General features: G+C 41.1%; 1 protein-coding gene across 1 annotated transcript in view; it reads right to left on the bottom strand.

Moving 5' to 3' along the window:
- Nucleotides 1–5,489: 5,489 nt before the first annotated feature.
- LOC130076786 (zinc-binding protein A33-like) overlaps nucleotides 5,490–20,258 on the bottom strand; it is a 45,741-nt gene continuing 30,972 nt past the window's right edge. The window contains exons 2-6 of the mRNA XM_056242015.1: nucleotides 7,150–7,245; nucleotides 6,807–7,037; nucleotides 6,667–6,689; nucleotides 6,467–6,585; nucleotides 5,490–6,092 (exon numbers count right to left, since the gene is read on the bottom strand). Of these exons, the coding sequence (XP_056097990.1) occupies nucleotides 5,548–6,092; nucleotides 6,467–6,585; nucleotides 6,667–6,689; nucleotides 6,807–7,037; nucleotides 7,150–7,245 (1,014 nt within the window). The 3' untranslated portion in view covers nucleotides 5,490–5,547. The remainder of the gene's footprint in view (nucleotides 6,093–6,466; nucleotides 6,586–6,666; nucleotides 6,690–6,806; nucleotides 7,038–7,149; nucleotides 7,246–20,258) is intronic.

A 20,258-nucleotide genomic window follows, 5' to 3' on the forward strand; every position in this document is an offset into this window, starting at 1 on the left:
CGGCAGGCTGGTTCTCTCCGCACACTTTTGTCAGATTCTATAATTTGGATCTTGACATGACTCCAGGTTCCCAAGTTTTATCTGCTTGAACTGGTCGTGTAAAAATTTCTGGGTTTGTACTAGCTATGGCAGCGCTTTCGCTTGGCGAGTTTGGTATTTCGTTCCTACTGCGTCTTAAAGCTATGCAGCGTTGAGTGAACCTATGAAAGAGAATGTCTCTGGTTACTTACGTAATCTATAAGGGCTTAAGACAATCGGCACACCCAGAGGGTGTTCCCACTGCGTCTTAAAGCTACGCAGCGTCTCGTTCCCTATTCAGAGAACATAGGTTACGTAAGTAACCAGAGACGTTATTTTGAATGTTTCTAGAGTGTGCCATGGTTTGAAAAAAAGGATTTTTAACTTTTTTGAACCGGAAGAAGTGCCTTGGATCTTTTCTTTTCTATAAATACAAGTTTTAAACCCAACCAATGAGCCCCTTCTTGTATTACTTTACAAAGATCCTTCCGGCAAGCAGCGCTCCAAGATGTTTTCCTTGAACAGTCTTATTGTTTAAAAGTCTTGTTTTCTTCATTTAGTAACATGCATATATATTTACTGAACAAGTAATAATCAAGTAAAGATAATCTGAATTAATATTAATTTATGCTATGAATTATATTATATTACTGTATTAATATTGTTATTATTTTGAACTGGGTTTTATTATGTTACGTTATTATGTTAGAATAAAATAAAACCATGTGATCAAACGTAACGGTTATAAAACTTTATTTCATTACCTCATCCATGAACATGACTTGAGTCCCGTGGGATTGATTTCCATCGGCAGTGGAGCTGAAGACGACAACTCCCATGATTCCACACTACGCCTGAGTTATTGTTTTGCCCTACATTTCTGATAATCTGTTACACTTGGATGTACTTCACAATATGTAAAGAAACCTTTATTTACACAGCACTTCATACAATACAGATTGTTTCAAAGCAGCTTTACAGCGATAAACAGGAAAATAATGATTAATGATGCAAACAGAAATCAATTCTGCTGTAAAGCGGCTCTAAAAAGACAACAGAGTTAAAAGGATTTCTGTAAAAGGAAATATCTCCATTTGCTTTAAACTTTGAGTGTCGTAACATTGCAGATGTTGTTTATGCTCAAACAGCAACATTACACACTAACTAAAGTTAGAAAAGTGAAATCATAATCAAGGACCCCTTTATTATCCATTGAAGTGCATCATTTTGCATCTGTAAGGTGGGTTTTTAAAATTATAATGTTTTTAATCATAACATTAGTATATATTTTTTCAACCCCTGTTATATAAGACAGTTTTGTGCATCCCATTTTTGAATGATGAAAATCTGTCACACTGTTACCAACTTAAACCTTAAATTAAAATTATTCAAAAATTGTAAACATTTAAAAATGTTCTAATAACGGTTTGAAAGCATCATTACGCATGAATATATAAACAGCTGCTTTCCTCAGAGTGAATTCATAATTTTCAGAGCTCAAGTAATAGGATAATATACATATAAACATATGAGGATTTCACTGGCAAGAAGGAGAACCTTTTCACATTGATTTCTGTCAAATAAATTCATCCAGTTGACTCTAAACTGTTTTAACGGTCATCGGCATCATAAATCCTGCAGTTTTTTATATTTCCATATTTGTATTATATTTTATTATATTGTATTATATTACCTTTGCATCAAATTACAAAAAAAGCGTACTTAATCATACTTAAATTATTTTATGACTTATTAAATGGTTACCTAATTATCAAATTTATAATAGTAACATATTTTTAACAAATAATCTGATTTTTTACCCTTATGCGTCAATTTATAAAGTTACTCTGAGGTCTTTAGAGGACAAAAATGTCCGTGTCAAAAAATTAACTGTCATAAACATTTGAAGCTTCGGAGATTTAATTCTGAAGACCCTCAAGAAGAAGAAGACTCTTGAAGATTATTGATGAAAAAAGTTACAAAGGTGAAAAAAGAAAAAGTAAGAGGTTTAAATTTATAAAAAAAAATATTTATAAACATTTTTTTTTAATAAAACATGTTAAACTCAAAAACTGCTACCAAATAAAAGCCATGAATCTAAAGTTGTGTTTTAAATGTAAAAAAGAAGAGCTTTCAGTGAGATTGTGTTTGGGTTCAGTGCTAAACTTCCAGCAAAGCTCCAATAAACACCGCTGGGATTTGTGGTTTGCTGTACAGTAGAAATTTTAATTATTAATTAATAAAATATCACACACACACGTTTCTAGGACATCCATACAAAAAATTCCAATAAAAATACACACGTGTGCCAAAATGGATGAAGTTAGCATTAACACATGAAAAATTATAAAAAGAATTAAAAAACCCAGACAAAAATGTCCATGGGTTTTAAATTTTACATTTAAAGGTATAGCGGAGGATCTTTCCGAATTTTAGAGAAGACCCGCCCTCTCCAATTTTTTTTAAAAATGCACACGCGCAACACTCTATTTGCTCATAAGTCTACTTTTGTAACGTACGGGCAGAGACGGTCGGATCCATGCGCAGAACTTTATTAGACAATCAGTCAGACAAAGAAACAAGGGCAATCCAATAAATCGTGGTACAAACAGGCGTAGGTCGAGGCAGGCAGCACAGGTTCGTAAACAGTCCAGGATACAGGCTAGGGTCAAGAGTCCATGGAAACACGGAGAAACAGAACAGGGAATAACGCTAAGAAATGCACGTTTACAGTGTAACAAGACTTCGCAAAGGACACAGGCAAAACTCAGGCTTAAATCAGGAACACAACCAATAATGAAACACAGCTGAACATAATAAAACATAATGAGACCAAGGTGAAAACATAACACAAGGAGAGAGTACCCTCCAGAGGCTCTCGAGGATACTGCAGCTGCTGATCGTCACATAACCCCCCCCCCCCCCCCCCCCCTCTAAGGGGCGGCTTCCAGACGCTCCAAAGAGCTCTGGGGGGAGGTCAACGGGGGCTGGGATGGAGGGCCAGGCCCGTGGAGAGGCAGGAGGCCAGGCACATGGAGTGGCCTGGGGCCTGGAGACCGGAGACCAGAGCGGGGCAAGAGACCACAGGGAAGCACGCGTCGAAGGCAACCAGGGTGGAACACACTTGACAGGAGACCAGGGTTGAACACACTTGGAAGGGTACCAGGACGGAGCAGACTCAGACGGAGACAAAGGCGAAGCAGACTCAGACGAGGTCCATGTCATCATCGCCTCCATGGCACCCGCAGAGTACCTACTGCCCCCCCTTGGGGAAATCCACGGGAGGAACCTCCGGGTGGTAAACAGGTTCAGGAAAGGCCTCCCGGAGCTTGAAGGCGAGGCGCAGAGGCGGGGCCGGCAGGGCGAGGCGCAGAGGCAGGGTCGGCAGGGCGAGGAGTCTGGGTACGCTCACCGGAGCCTGGCGAACTGAACGAATCCTCCTTCTCCTCCTGCGGCGGCGTCTCACTTGACTTGATTCACTGACTTGACTGGATTCACTCACTTGGCTCGACTCATTTGATTCACTCGACTTGGCACTTGACTCACTTGACTCACTTGATTCACTCGACTCGGCACTCGACTCGGCACATGACTCACTTGATTCACTCGGCTCGGCACTTGACTCACTTGACTCGGCACATGACTCACTTGATTCACTCGGCTCGGCACTTGATTCGGGACTAGATTCACTTGACTTGGAACTTGACTCAGGGCTAGATTCACTTGACTCGGGATTCGATTCTTTCGAGTCGGCTGGCACGTGCTCAAACTCCAGTTCGGCCGGCGAAACCTCCGCTGTATCTGGATTAGCAAGTTCAACAAAACCAGTGCGGAATACAGGCTCGAGGGGTCCGATACGATGGGTGGGTTTGGCAGGAATGGTAAACTTGAAAGCCCCTCTGACGGTCATCAAGGGAGGATCGAACCGTTTGTTGAGATGAGGCTTTAGCGGCGTGCGGAATGAGTGAGAGAAATCAGCCGCAAACGAACCTCCCTGACGCAGGGACAAGAGCAGTTCCTCAGGATCTTCTTCTCCTGCGGGGAGTTCAAAAGCCTCTCTGAATAGGGCGATAAATACCTTAAAGAAGGGAACGACATCCGACCTGGTTCCCAGAACATGCCTGCCCACTCCAGAGCCTTTCCAGTGAGCAGTGAGCAGATAAAGGAAACGCGGTCGTGATCCGAGGTGTAAAACTGGGGCTGAAGATTCGTATATAAGCTGCACTGCTGAAGGAATCCTTCACACGCCACAGGTGAGCCATCAAACTTTTCAGGAAATGACTGACTGGAATAGTTAGATGCAGTACTCACACTGGTTTGCGGTGGAACAGGTGCAGCGCGAGCTTGGGCTAGATTAGCGGCTGTGCTTGAGCCTTGCGGAGCGGCGTTAGTATGGAGCTTGCTAGTTCATCGAGGAGAGAGGTTAGTCTCGTCAGCGATGAGAAGCTAGCATGGAAGCTCGAGTCTTGACCACGGTGGATAGATGCTGAAAGTCTGCTGGATCCTCGTTTGGCGAAGTCTTCTGTAACGTACGGGCTGCCCGGATCCATGCGCAGAACTTTATTAGACAATCAGGCAGACAAAGAAACAAGGGCAATCCAATAAATCGTGGTACAAACAGGCGTAGGTCGAGGCAGGCAGCACAGGTTCGTAAACAGTCCAGGATACAGGGGCAAAACTCAGGCTTAAATCAGGAACACAACCAATAAAACATAATGAGACCAAGGTGAAAACATAACACAAGGAGAGAGTACCCTCCAGAGGCTCTCGAGGATACTGCAGCTGCTGATCGTCACAACTTTAGACAAATTGAGATGTTTACCGTGTCTACGCGGTGCATGACTTGTGCCAGGGCTAGCATCGCTAATCATAGCTTACATTAACTTTTACTATCAGTGATTTTAAATGGATTTCTCCAAATAGCATGACAAACTTTACCTGTCTAGTAGAATCTTCACGACTGCTGCATCAGTGGGAAGCCCAACCTGTGCTTTTAGCGCACGCCAGCGTGTGAAATATTCACCCAAAATCACTCTGGTCTTGTTTCTATATCCTGCGGCCTTTCTCTTCTTATCATACACTTCGTATACATTTTTTCTCTTTCGACCCTCAGCCATTTTCAAAGGAATGGCTGAAACCGTAACTCATCACACATAATACACCTGAATGTGCGCATGCGCAGAAAGCGAAAACTACATAGGGACGAGCACGTACGACGGCCTTACGTAAACATATCACCAGAAATATTGACACTTAGGTGGACCAATAGTATAGGCTACCTACTCGGAAAAAGAAAATCCTCTGCTATACCTTTAAGTGTGATTGATGAATAAGACCCTTTTAAAGGGTTGCAAATTAGTCATGGCTAGAAACCTGTATGCGTGGCATCTACTTTGTATTTATTATAAAGCAATGTTTTATGCATTTGTCCCTGTAAAATAAATCTTAAAATAAAAATAAAAAATTATTACAGTGTTATTATTTAAGCATAATTTGCCAAACTGAATTAATCTAGAAGCAGAATCATATTTAACTGTGATTTTCTGCTGTAATAAACAGTTTAACTGGTGAGATCCTCAGAGGGGAAGTTTTGCAGAAATTATATAAGAATGGAAAGACAGTTTCTGTGAAGGTTGTTGTGAATGTGAGTAAATGTGTGTTAGTTACAGGATCAGAGAATGACACTGTTCCTCTGTCATAGTCCAGCTGAACTCTCACACGCTGGAGCTTCTGTTTAACAGTAAAGACAGTGCGGCGTTGCTCTGGGGATTGTGAGCTGTATTTGCTGTTCTTGTACCGCACACACCAGACATTAGAGTTAAAGAAAACCTTTCCCTTCCTTTGGTTTGATGCTGTGGTTATTCCAAGGATCCAGCATGTATTGACTCCAACCTCCACATCCCAGCAGTGTGTTCCTGAGTTAAAGCCCTCAGATCTCAGGACACATGGATAATCATCAAACCTCTCTGGATTATCAGGAAGTGTTTTATATACACCACTGTACGACACACTGGTCAGATCAGCAGAGAGTGTGAGACGAGGATGTGCTGTGTTTGGATCCAGAGTCAACGGAGCTGCAAAGAGAATAACATCAGATCAGAGGATGAGATATGATGTAGGCCTATTAGAAATGTAAATGTAAAACACATATAAAGACTTTGTTGAAAGAAATCATAAATCATAACAATGGTCTCTCAGTTACTGTCAGAATGGATTGAGGCTTCAGGTTTAATATCAGTATTCAATAAACACTATTGTATCCTAATACATAAACATAGATCATGAGGAATAGACTTTCATTATGAGTCGCTGTATGATCTGATGATCTTCTGAAATACAGTTCAGATTCACTGTGAAATTCAAGTGATTATTAAATATATTTTTATCAAATGTTGTGTGTTTATATCTGAACTATCATCTGCACTGTGTCAAATCTGCTGAGACTCACTGTGTTGGACAGTTTCCAGCATCTTCTTCCAGACTCTGAACGGCAGGTTACCCAGATAACGCCACACATGAATCAAAGCTCCAGAACTCATCCGTGGATCCGGCTGTGAGATCTGGACTCTGAGGAACATTCAGGAGTCAGAACTGCAGTGAATTTGAGTTCAGATCCACTGAGAGAAGAGATACGAGCAGCTCACTTACCTTTCCATCGAGACTTTATAGTTCTGGAAAATATAGAGTTTGAAAACATTTTAATATCTTATCAAACACTCTCACTGTCAATGAGTCTCTCTATACAAGTTGTTTTATGCACAGAGAATGAAGCCAGATTGATTTGTCACCTTCAGAAACGAGACGTCATTGTCTTTCATCATCTCCTCCATGTCTCTGATTGTGTGTGAAAGAGCTGAGATGTGTGTGTTCATCTCCTCCAGCTTCTCCTTCATCCTCTGCTTCTTCTGCTCCTCTTCCTCCCTCAGTGCAGTGATTGTAGCTTCTTCTTCGTCTCTGAGAAACTGATGAAGCTTCTCAAACTCTTCTTTAATCTGACGCTCTGTGTGCTCAGCTTGAGACTGAAATCAAATCACATTCACTTCAGTCAGCTCTGTATGAACACACACTCCACTAATGTCAATAATAAACTCTGTGTGTGAATGTTGAGTATTTAACTCTTTATATCCTCACCTTGATGTGTTCAAGTGTTTCATCACACTTTTTCTTCATTTCTTCTCCATGTTTGAGCTTGTTTTGTAAGGACGTCAGTGCTGTATTAAATTCCTCCTACAGGTTTAGATGAAAATCAGTATTCATAGGAGATTTAAACATTATATGTTTGGATGTTTTTATTGTTATATCATTTATATGTTGAATTACGGAGCCCCACACACAATCGTGGACAGAATTTATTTTATTTTATTGTATGTCCTGTGCGGGACTCCGTGTTGAATGGGTCATTCTCAGGAAGCATTTGTGCTTGAAAGTTCATTGAAAGTACGTGGTTTGGAGCACATTCTCTGTCTTGGGTGCGCGCTCGCTCTAGATTCCGGGAGATTTTAACTAATTTGCGGCATAACTAGTCGATCACGAGTGGCTCAACAGGTAGATATATAGATAAACTCATCTTTCAGGCATTTGACCGACCAGAGGTGCGTTTCCCAAAGCCAACTATGGTCGCAAGTTCCGTCGTTACCAATAGAGTTCAATGGAAATTGCGATCATAGTTGGCCAACGATGCTTTTGGGAAACGCACCCCAGGTTGACACTTCAGCGTGAGAATTTGGGGGTGTGGCGTGTGAGCATGTGAAACCAATCAAATGCGTGTGTCTCACGGCCAAAGCGTGAGAGTTGGCAGCTCTGCAGTAGAATGAGCTGTTCTCGCGATAATTGCTTGATAACAAATAACTTAACGTCACAAAAAAATCCTATAAATGCAATTTTATTTCATTAATCAGGATAAAAATAAAAGATTATTACATTAATTAGGGGTTTGACTGATTAGGGGAGAGCGGTGCAAAACCTAACGCTTTTTGACTTTCTCAGTTTGTGTTAACCTACTTAGGGTTCAGATCAGGCCTATTTATTTTCTCCCACATTCAATTCACTCGTCTAGTACAATTATGTGGTTTTGTTTCATTAATACAGTGTATACTTTTTTTATTGATTTACCCTGAAAGAATGGAAGTAAAATGTGATTACATGCCCGTGACATGTGAGGGGAACATTGTAATGACCATATGACAGCTTAAAATGTTATCTGATCTAATCAAAAAAACATACAAGACAAACTAAAATATTTTTTTAATAAAAAACAATTATTAAGTTTTCCATATAAAATAATAAAAAAAATTAATAATTAAAAAAAATATTTTGAGTTTAACAACCAATACACCGGAAAACACAGCTATACAGCTAGTTCAAAACATAATAATAATTAATAATTTCTGAACATTGACTCTCACTTATTATTCACCTTCTTGTAGGTGTACACACAGAGTGTGCACATATTTCTTGACATGTAGCCCCTAAGATAACATGAAGGAATTCCCCAGATTATTCTCAACCAATCGCACACAGGAACTTGGATATAGACTCGGCCAATCAATGACTTGAAGGCGGGTGCACGGGTCAATGAGAGGAGAGGGCGGGACGAGAGAAAAGAGGAACAACAGAGAGGATGGTGGCGTCCGAAGAGGTCCCATGGTGACGGAGATTTCGGTATGATATTTCAGTAAATAACAGTTTAGCTATTAGTTACTGCGTGTGCTACGTGTGCTTTAGTTGCTGCATGTTTTGATCTGAGCTACGGAACAGTTACGGTTTGAGTGGCGCGTCTAAGAGCGGAAGACTCCACGTCATCTGTACTAAAGATTCGTCCGTCGTCATATCAACAAGTATAGTTCGCATAGTGCGAGGCAAATGTTCTCGCTAGGTAGTGCGAGTCAAGTCAGCTGGCATTAAAGTCAAGTCAAGTCATCTTCATTTATATAGCGCTTTTAACAATGGAGATTGTTTCAAAGCAGCTTTACAGAGATAAACATACAATTTACGGTAACAGAGATTGTTTTGGCTTTATAGCGATTTTGAATAATGTTATTTCCAGCTAAAGTTGGTTTTGATTGATTCACTTCCAGCAAAATTATGATTTGTTATTACATTAGGGGCCACTAAGACGACGGCGTTCTCTCTAAACAGACTTTAAACGCGAACCTGTGACCTGATGGCATTCACATGCGCATTAAAAATTTATTCTATAGTTATATTCGTTTGAATATGTGTGTGCAGGTTTGTAATTTCCCAACAAACCATGCCTAAACAAACTATTGTCTTGCCTATAAATTTTATACAGAATTTTATTTTATCACTTCGAGGTACGCGAACCGGATTTTCAACAACGCTTTATCTGTAGAGTGGGAAAGGGATCCTCCATAGGGAGAGGATAGTTGACACTTCAGCACTGCATTGTCATCGGGTCCAGGCGAATCTCCTTCGTCAGATCTGGATACGGCCTGGATCCGGCAGGCTGCAGGAAAACTTCGGGATAAACAAAGACACTAAAGTTAGCGTAGATGCCATTCTTCTTATGATGTAACGAGTACATCTGGATTTAAGGGAAGTGTTCCCAGTTCCGGCTGACCTAATCTATGCAGCCTAACATTGAATTATCAAAGTCTATAATGTATTATGTGTATGCTAGGTCAAAGAGATGTGTTTTTAGTCTAGCTTTGAACTGACAGAGTGTGTCTGCTTCCCGGACAATGGTAGGAAGACTGTTCCAAAGTTTTGGTGCTAAATAAGAAAAGGATCTACCGCCTGCAGTCGATTTTGATATTCTAGGTATTATCAACTGGCCGGAATTTTGAGATCGCAATAGACGTGAAGGACTATAATGTTTTAAAAGTTCACTCAAGTACTGCGGAGCTAAGCCATTTAGTGCTTTGTAAGTAATCAACAATATTTTAAAATTTATACGATGTTTAATAGGCAGCCAATGCAGTGTTGACAGAACCGGGCTAATATGGTCATATTTCCTGGTTCTGGTAAGAACTCGAGAGCATAACAATAATCTAGCCTTGATGTCATGAACGCATGAACTAATTGTTCTGCATTTGTTAATGAGAGCATATGGCGTAATTTAGATATTTTTTTAAGATGGAAAAATGCGGTTTTACGGATACTAGACACGTGACTTTCAAATGAGAGATTGGTATCAAAGAGCACACCCAGGTTCCTAACCGACGACGAAGACTTGACAGAGCAACCATCAAGTGTTAGACAGTATTCTAGGTTATTACGTGTGGAAGTTTTTTGTCCAATAATTAGAATATCTGTTTTTTCAGAATTTAGTAGTAGGAAATTACTAGTCATCCAATTTTTTATATCGGCTATGCATTCCGTTAATTTTGTGAATTGGTAAGTTTCGTCGGGGCTTGAAGAAATATACAGCTGAGTATCATCGGCATAACAGTGAAAACTAATTCCATGTTCCCTAATGATATCTCCTAATGGTAGCATGTACAGAGTGAACAGCAACGGTCCTAGTACTGAGCCTTGTGGTACGCCATACTGAACTTGTGATCGATAAGACATATCTTCATTTATTGCTACAAACTGATAACGGTCAGATAAGTATGATTTAAACCATGCTAGTGCAACTCCACTAATGCCAACATATTTTTCGAGTCTATTTAAAAGAATGTTGTGGTCAATAGTTTCAAATGCAGCACTAAGATCAAGTAACACTAATAGAGAGATACAACCACGATCGGATGATAAGAGCAAATCATTGGTGACTCTAATGAGAGCGGTCTCAGTGCTATGGTACGGTCTGAATCCTGACTGAAAATCCTCGCAGATATCATTTCTTTCTAGAAAGGAGCACAGTTGTGAGGATACTGCTTTTTCTAATATCTTTGATAGAAAAGGCAGATTTGAGATCAGCCTGTAATTGACTAATTTTGTATGATCAAGTTGCGGTTTTTTAACAAGCGGTTTTATCATAGCCAGCTTAAAAGTTTTTGGTACGTATCCTAGAGACAAAGACGAATTAATGATAGTAAGAAGAGGATCTATGACCTCTGGACGAATCTCTTTCAGTAGCTTAGTCGGTATAGGGTCTAGCATACATGTTGTCGATTTAGATCTGGTCTGGGTAATATTAAAGCTGTTACCCAGACCAGCGAGAGGGACTCAGCAACTTCTAGTGGTGCATTTGGGGAGTGCTTCACAATTGATGTTTGGATAGATGGTGTAAAGACCAGCTGCCTGTTAGACACTGGTTCCGAGGTCACTACCATTCCAGAGAGTTATTTCAGGGAACATTTCCAGGGGACCGAGTGCTGTCTGTCACCAGCTAAATGGGTTCGTCTAACAGCGGCTAATGGCCTTGAAATTCCAGTGGTCGGGTGTCTGGAGGTGGATTTTAAGTGTATGGGCAGGCTGTTGAAGGGTCGGTGTGTTTTTGTGCTGAAGGACAGTTGCAGCGGCAAGAAGGAAAGGGGAAAACCACCCGGCATTCTGGGAATGAACGTAACCCGAGAGCTCAAGGGCTTCCTGACGGATTTCAAGGGTGTTAAAAAGCTGGACCGAGGTACTCCACAGCCAGGCCATGCCAGCCTACGCCGTATCCTGGCCACCATGGAAGAGGAGGAACAGTTTGTGGGCCCAAACGGACGGATAGGGTTCGTAAAAGTCGCAGGAAAGCAGGCTGTCACCATTCCCCCGTTCAGTGAAAAGGTGATCGAAGGTCGCTGTAGGATACCACCCAGAGCAACATGCAAAGTGCTGGTGGAGGCGTCAGCCAGTGCCAGTCTCCCTCGTGGTCTACTGGTGGCAAATGTTCTGGCCCAGGCTACTGAGGGGTAGGTTCCAGTGCGCATACTCAACTCAAGTGAGAAGACCATCACATTGTTCCCAAGATGCAGAGTGGCAGATTTGAGTAAACCCGATGTGATCGTACCAAGGGAAGTAGTGTCCGTGGAGGAGGTGAATGGAGAAGTGTACGTGAGGAAGGTCAGCCGTGGAGAGGTCGAGTCAGTAGAGGGGGATGGACCACTGTCTGTTCCGGTACACGCAAATCTAGAGGGTCTGACGCCACCTCAGGTGCAAAAGCTGGACAATCTTCTCAAGAAACACCGGGATGTGTTCTCAGAACATAAAAGCGATTTTGGGTACACCACCACGGTGACTCACCGTATTCAGACTGGATTAAGCCCGATTAAGCAAAGGCACCGGCGTATACCTTCACACATATTTCAAGAGTTTAAGAAACACGTGCAGGACTTGGTCGCACAGGGGGTCCTCAAAGAAAGCTGCAGCCCGTGGGCCTCCCCTGCAGTAATTGTCATTAAGCTAGACCAATCTGTACGGTTCTGTTGCGATTACCGTAAGCTAAACAGTGTCACGTTGAAGGACGCCTACCCGCTCCCGAGGGTTGAGGAGTCCTTGGATGCCCTTGGAAAGGCGAAGCTCTTCTCGTCCCTAGATTTGACAGCAGGCTATTTTCAGGTGGCTGTTCATGAAGACGACCAGGAGAAAACTGCTGTTACCACCCCGTTTGGCCTATATTAGTGGACTAGAATGCCGTTTGGTCTTTGCAATGCCCCTGCCTCATTTCAGAGGCTAATGGAGGTAGTCCTAGGCGATCTGGCTTTTGACGTGTTACTGATATACCTGGATGATGTACTGGTCTTTTCCAGCGATTTTGATAGCCACTGTGAGAAACTAGACGTAGTATTCACTCGTCTGAAGGAACATGGGCTCAAGCTTAAACCGAGCAAGTGTTTCCTGCTAAAGTCAGAAGTCAAATTCTTGGGCCATATTGTTACTGCGGAGGGTGTCCACGTGGACATGGAAAAGGTCAAAGCACTCCGTGACTGGCCGGTGCCCAGGAGTACAAAAGATGTGCGGCAAGTGGTGGGGTTTATGTCATATTACAGGCGTTTCGTCCCGAACTTCGCCCAGTTAGCAAAGCCGTTACATTCTCTAATGGGAAAGGGCAAGAAAGAGAGTGGAGGCCAGTCTGTTCCCTTTGTGTGGGGTAGAGAATGTCAAGAGGCCTTTGATAAGCTAAGGGAGCACCTTATGTCATCTCCGGTACTTGCGTACCCTGACTTTTCACTTCCTTTCACCCTTACCACCGATGGGAGCCTTCTTGGGTTGGGGGCATTGCTCAGCCAGCGGCAAGAGGGGGTGGGGCGCGTGGTCGCCTTTGCTAGTCCAGGCCTCCGGGGTTCTGAGCGGAATGACAAAAACTACAGTGCATTTAAGCTCGAGTTACTACCCCTTAAATCAGTGTTAATTTTGGCAGCCATTTTTGATTTAGTCTTAGTTTTCATCTTCAGATGAAAATGCTTATTGGTCTTAGTCACATTTTAGTCATTTTGTCTTTCATAGTTTTAGTCTAGTTTTAGTTGACGAAAAGTCATTGCATATTTTGTCAACTTTGTCATTACTTTTAGTCAAATTTCAGTTACCGACATTAATTTTGGCAGCTATTTTATATGTAGTTTTTAGACAAAAAATGTCATAACAATTTTTCTCTCTAGGCCAGTTCATTAAGCTTATGAGAAATTTGAATCAAGGTAACAGGCTGTATTGACATTGCACTCTAGCATTAGCACTTGTGCAATTCTACATATCCCCTTTCCTTAGTTCAGTGGTTCTTAAATTTTTTTTAGAGGGCCGTAACCCCTCTTCCAAGACTGCTGTCACACCTTTTCCATTAAGGGACAATATTTGCCCTCTTTAATCGATTTTTCAGTTCATTTTTTACCTTTGTAAATACCTTTATAAAACAAATAATGCTTTAAATAAAACAATGTTCAATAAATATGCAATGATGGTAAAAACGAAGTTATACGTTTAAATATTAAATTTAAATGGCCAGTAGGTGGCGGTAAGTCTGTCTATAGTTTATGAGTGAGTCATCGAGCCATTCAGTCATTCAGTAACGAAGCAAGTTGCTGTACTTATGAACGGATCATTGAATCTCACGATTTGTTCAAAGCCACAGATTCGTTCACGAATCACCGCTGTAGTTCTGCTGTGGCTTTTGTTGCAAAATAGAGCAATAATAGCCTACTGACAATACAGTTTTAAATGTACTGTACATCACTTAATGTTACCCTTTTGTTTGTTGAACTATTGTATAAAATCAATGTCACATTTGAAATCGTGTGTATATTCGGGAAACATGGCATTCTTGCTCGTATAATGATCAACATTAAAAACACTGCTGGATATCCTGCATTTTGACCGCAGATTTAGTCGCACAAACAGCGCAAGCGGCTAGTGACAGAAAAAAGACTGAATGACACTTTAATTTAAGTAAAAAATCTCAAATGAAGATCGCTAAACTCTGTTTTTATAGATCATCCGCGCTTCTTCAGCATGTAAAGAGAGCGCACGCGCATGGTTGCCAGATAGGCTACTTGTCATAATGTGGGTCTTGTGTCCTGTCATGTTTAGTGTCATTAGTGTCTTGTCATTAGTTATCCCAGGTGTTTCTTGTTATCCACGCCCCCTTGTTATCCTGTCTGCTCATTTGTCTCTGATTATTTAAGCCCTGTGTTTCTGCCTTGTCTTTGTCAGTTATTGAATGTCTTTACGAGTGTCTTGGCTGTTCTGAGTTACCCGAGTCTGCATTGTTAAAGTCTACTGCTGCATTTAGATCCGACTACCGCCTTTGCTTCCACGCAATTCGTAACACTAATATTGAAAAGACCGGGTAGAAAACGTGTTATTTTAACAGAAAAGCTCTGACTGGGGATTTAAATTATTGAAATATGGCAACCGTAAGCATAAACGTTCGCAAACACAGTCTGTAATGTGTTGTCTTCACCTTTATTCGACAAAAACAAGTGGTTTTGATAAAGTTATTTTTTTTTTTTTTTACCCATCAGTCTCGTCTTTTTTCGTCAACGATATTGCATGTGTTGATATAGTCACAGTTATCGTTTAATTACGTGGGTGTCGTCTCTCATCGTCTAGTCTTAGTCAGGGGAAAAAAGGTCGTCAACGAACATTTTTCGTCATAGTTTTCGTTAACGAAATTAACACTGCCTTAACCCTCTGATTATCTTCATTTAGGGTCTACACTTGTTATCTTTGGGGTCTCCAGGGACCCCAGACAATAACATTGCATTTTGTAACAGTATAATAAAAATTTTTTTACAAATGTAATTTTACTCTGTTTATTAATGTTTTTACTCAACATTTGTGCAGTTTTTGGAGGATTTTTGATATTTTTTAAATTTCTAAAAATAAATAAATAAATATTTAAATAAATAGTTTTTTTTACAAAAAACAGCATTTTATGTAAAATTCACTTTATAAAGGACCCAGATTTCTAACTTTCATTTATGGGGATAACATGGATAATTGTACATGATTTAATGTAAGATTTTTGCCCTTTTTTTGGAAAATGAAGTTTTAAAATAAAAAAATTAACTTTAACCACTATATTGCTATAGAGCTCCATTATATGCTATTTGCTGTTTGATTAACCAAAATACATCTTTTCACAAGTTGGATTCAGTTGGATTGAGTTGGATTCATATATAAATATTTTAAAATCAAAATTATAAAAAAGAATTATATACTTTTGGTCAAAGTTTAGCATATTTTGTATTAAGTTTAGCATATTTTGTATTGAAAAAAGTTCTTCAATAATGTTACTTTATGATTAGAATCAAACCTGAACAAGATGTTACAAAAAATCTTGGAGTCTTTAGATTTTATCATTTATTTCAATTATCTGTTTTTAATATAATTCTATCATTTTTAATCAACGTTTCAGTTACAAACTGTAACAGAACAAAAAATAACAGAAATGAACAGTTATATTACATATTGAGAAAAAAAAACAAAAGTGCAATGAACTGAACAGCAATAACAAATGATCAAATAAAGCAGTAAAAAAATAAAATGGTTGTAATATAAAAATTATTTTGTTAAAAAAACTGATTGGGAAATTTTTGTTTTTTGAACAAATAAGAACAACAATTGGTGGTGCACTGGAGGTGTTCACGAGTCAGTGCACTGCAGGCAGTATGCGTAGTACGTTGCATGACTTCTGCAGACACACATTCTGTGTGTGTGTGTGTGTGTGTATTTTCGTTGTGTCAGTGTCACCAATTTATATTTGTGGTGGTTCTGCATTTTATTTGACAAATTATAAGACTTTTTTTATAGCCTTACAAATGTATTTCTGTGTGTATGTGTATGTGTGGTTGTGTGTGTGTGTGTGTGTGTGTGTGTGTGTGTGTGTGTGTGTGTGTGTGTGTGTGTGTGTGTGTGTGTGTGTGTGTGTGTGTGTGTGTGTGTGTGTGTGTGTGTGTGTGGCGAGCATGATAATTTTGCATTGTGGATGTTTTTTACATTGTTGGAAGTGTGCCATTTCATTTCTGTCCATGTGATCTGCGTTGTTTCTGATTTTGATGATGAATATTATATATTTACTATGCGGGGTCTCCAGGGACCCCGAAGACAACAAGTGTGACTATTTTTTTCACGGCAACATAATAACAGATATCATTCCAATTTTTTTTTTCTTTTGTAGATCTATGAAGTGTTAAGAGCTGTAGAAAGTTTCATACCATTTGGACAAAGAGAACATTTTTTTTAATTTGACCAAAAGTCATTTGCGGGTTAAAAAGACCCCAAAGATAACCAGAGGGTTAAATGGGGAATAACAGAAAAATTCCGGGATTTCTTAATGTACTCTAGATTTGTGGTAGTGACCGATCATAATCCTCTGCGCTATCTTGAAACAGCTAACCTCGGGGTGGTGGAGCAGAGGTGGGTCGCCCAGTTAGCGGAATATGATTTTGAAGTGCATTATAAGCCGGGGAGGGAAAACACAAATGCGGACGTGCTGTTTCGGCTCCCTCGAGCACAGGAGCCTGAGGTCAGCGACACTGATAAAGACTTTCTGGTCATTCAGGCTGAGGAAGTGCGTGCCTCTCTATGGCCTGGACAGAAGACAAATGAAAGAAAGCCTAGTGTGCAGGTGGCTACACAAGCCGCTGTTACAGCGAAGGTTACTGGATATAGCTGGGAGGATCTTCAGCAACTTCAGGCAGAGGATTCTATCGTGGGCCCTATAGCAAGGGCAACGAAATGTAACGCATGGCCCAATAAGAACCAGTTACGGGAAATGGCTCCAGAGAAAGAAAAAAAAAACTGGCATCACAACGGGATTGACTGAGCATCCATCATGGTGTCCTATTTCGTAGCATTCATGACCCCAGAGATGGTGAGGAGGTACACCAGTTGGTATTACCAGAGGCTCTGCGGAAACGTGTTCAGTATGGAACATGAGCATGGGGGTCATTTTAGTCAGAAGGGTACACTTGCACGTATGACGTTCTTTTACTGGCGTGAAGCAGTGTAAGAGATGTGCACTTGCCAAAGACGTATTTCCAGCTATCCGAGCCCCATTGACATGCACTATTGTGACCACACCTCTGGAGGTACTGGCCATGGATTACACCCGATTAGAGGAGTCTGTGGGAGGCTATGAGAATGTGTTAGTAATGACCGACATGTTCACACGGTTTACGATGGCTGTACCCACGAAAGACCAGTCTGCTAAAACCACAGCCAGGGCCATCGTCAAACACTGGTTTGTGTATTATGGCTGCCCCTCTAGACTTCACTCAGACCAGGGGTGCAGCTTTGAAGCCAGTGTCATCAAAGAACTCTGTCGTATTTATGGCATCTCCAAGAGTCGTACAAGCCCATATCACCCCCAGGGCAACGCTCAATGCGAGCGATTCAATAGAACGATGCATGATATGCTCCGAACTTTGACGCCAGAGAGGAAACGAAATTGGAAGGAGTATCTTCCTGAGCTTGTAATGGCTTATAACAGTCATGTTCACTCCTCAACGGGATACCCCCCGTTTTATCTCCTCTTCGGGCGAGATGCACGACTGCCTCAGGACGTTCTGGGGGGAAGAGACTTGGAGCCCAGTGACATTGACAACCTCGATGATTGGGTCCTCGACCACCCCGAGAGGCTGAAAGTGGCAGCAGAGGCGGCTGGGGATGCCGCTCAGGATGCGTCCCGGCTACGCAAACGGCTCTACGATCGAAAGTCACGCGCTGCACTTGTCAGATCGGTGGATCGAGTACTGCTAAGGAATCATCGACCAAGGGGAAGGAACAAGATCCAAGACAAGTGGGAGCCAGAGCCATATTTAGTTGTCAAGGAGAATCACCCCGACTTACCTGTCTTCACAGTCAGGCCTGAAACTGGGGGGCCGTCAAAAGTAGTGCACCGAAATCAGATGAAGCAATGCACCTTACAGACACCTAGTAGAGAAGCAGTTGCTCCCAGGCACAAGAGAGCTGCATCTGGTTCAGACACTGACTCTGTAGGGTTAGTTTGCATTGCTCGTACCCTTCACAATGCACCAACACCTAGCGAGAGTATGGGGGCTAGTCAAGGGGAGCTGCGGGATGTTGAGCCAGAGGCCGTCTTGGGTGGTAGCCTGGGGGAGGTATCCGATCATGAAAGTGGGGGAGCCTCTGATGCTAGCTCTGGGGAGGGGTCTGTTATGGGGAGTTTAGTTGAGGATGCAGATAACTCAGAGTCAGATAATGAGTCTGTAATAGTGAGACGCCCACAGAGGAACACTAGGGGTCAGTTACCTGTTAGATATTGGGAGGGGTATGTTCTGAAGTGAGCTTCTATTCCTTTGTTATGTTTTGTTTTGTTTTGTTATGTGATTTTGTTTTACACTAACAAAAGTCTAAAAGAGATGAATGCATTGGTACTTCTGTTCTGGATGTATTGATGTTACATTGTATAAAAAAAATAAGAACATGCACTGTGGTTTAGCAAGGGACTCAAACAGTGAAGTCTATGATGTGGCAGGGTTTGGAAGGGGGGAATGTAGGTGTACACACAGAGTGTGCACATATTTCTTGACATGCACATATTTCTTGACACATTTCTTGACACGCGATAGCAACGCCCTCGTGATGGACATGTTCTATTAATTGGTGTACGGTCGGCACATACGTAACGTGGACAATCGGAACCAAAAGGAACATTGAACTGAGGTTGGTCATGGAGTGTTGTTAAGTGTATGGTACGAAACTGTTTCTGAGTTTACCATTGTCCTGAAAATTACTGTTGTGTGAATTACATTCACAAGTATATACTACTGTTATTTGCATATGATGTGTTTCTGCAGTGTATTTAGATAGCCTACATGCTGATGTTTGTTAAGTAGGCTAAAACTTTCAAAATGTTGTTGAGCCACTCTGGTGTAGTGGGTGTTAATACAAGGGTTTAAACATTTTATGATGGTTACAGGTTGATAGGGAAACCATTCCTATACATTTTACATTTGATTTATAAAAATATATATTTTTGATTTTTGATTTTTTTTCTCTTTGTAACTATTTTAATCAGTATTAGAATACTATTACTTAGTATAATAAATAACCACTCATTTCTCAACTTTTATACTATTGTTAAGAAGGTTTCAGCCAATCAGAGAGTCGTTTAATGAATGACGTGAGTCAGTGCCTAGTCAGTAAGAGACGAACGAAATATGAATGCTCGGATGCAGAAGACTAATATCTCATCTTTCCTTCAGTAGTAGTGGTCTTATGTGAAGGAGTTAATGACAAGAATGTAAGTTGTTTATTTCCTTTTACCTTGTGATGTTATACATCCCTTTTTAAAGCAGATTTGTGTACTTTATTGAGTTATCACAAGCTCGTTTGCTTATTATCGCGGCAGCTCACGCTAGCACCTAATCGCCAAAGTTCAGCCTTTACGTTTGATATAAGTAATGCATGAGTACTTTCATAGTGTGAGAGATATGGACTGCATTTATATAGCGCTTTCACAGACCCAATGGCCACCAAAGCGCTTTACATTTGCCTCACATTCACCCATTCATACACCGACGGGCGACGGCAGCCATGCAAGGCGCCATCCAGCTCGTCGGGAGCAGCTGGGGTTAGGTGTCTTGCTCATGGACACCTCGACACTTGGTCAGGTGGAACCGGGGATTGAACCACCAACCTTCCGGTTTGTAGACAACCCACATGAACCACTGAGCCACTGCCACCCCCTAAATCACCATCCAGATATCTCTGGATGGTGATTTATATGGTTATTTGCCTATAGCCTCTTGCTGCTATTAAGAGTGAATGTCACTGGTTCTGTGTTTAAACAACTATATACTTCGATGTGCCATGTTTACACAGGGGTATTTATTACTTATTTTGTTAGTGCACTCTAAGATACCATGTACGGTTGTTGTATGCTCCAA

The sequence above is a fragment of the Rhinichthys klamathensis genome, unplaced genomic scaffold (assembly GCF_029890125.1).
Source record: "Rhinichthys klamathensis goyatoka isolate OS25496 unplaced genomic scaffold, OSU_Roscu_1.1 h1tg000687l_1, whole genome shotgun sequence".
Lineage (NCBI taxonomy): Eukaryota > Metazoa > Chordata > Actinopteri > Cypriniformes > Leuciscidae > Rhinichthys > Rhinichthys klamathensis.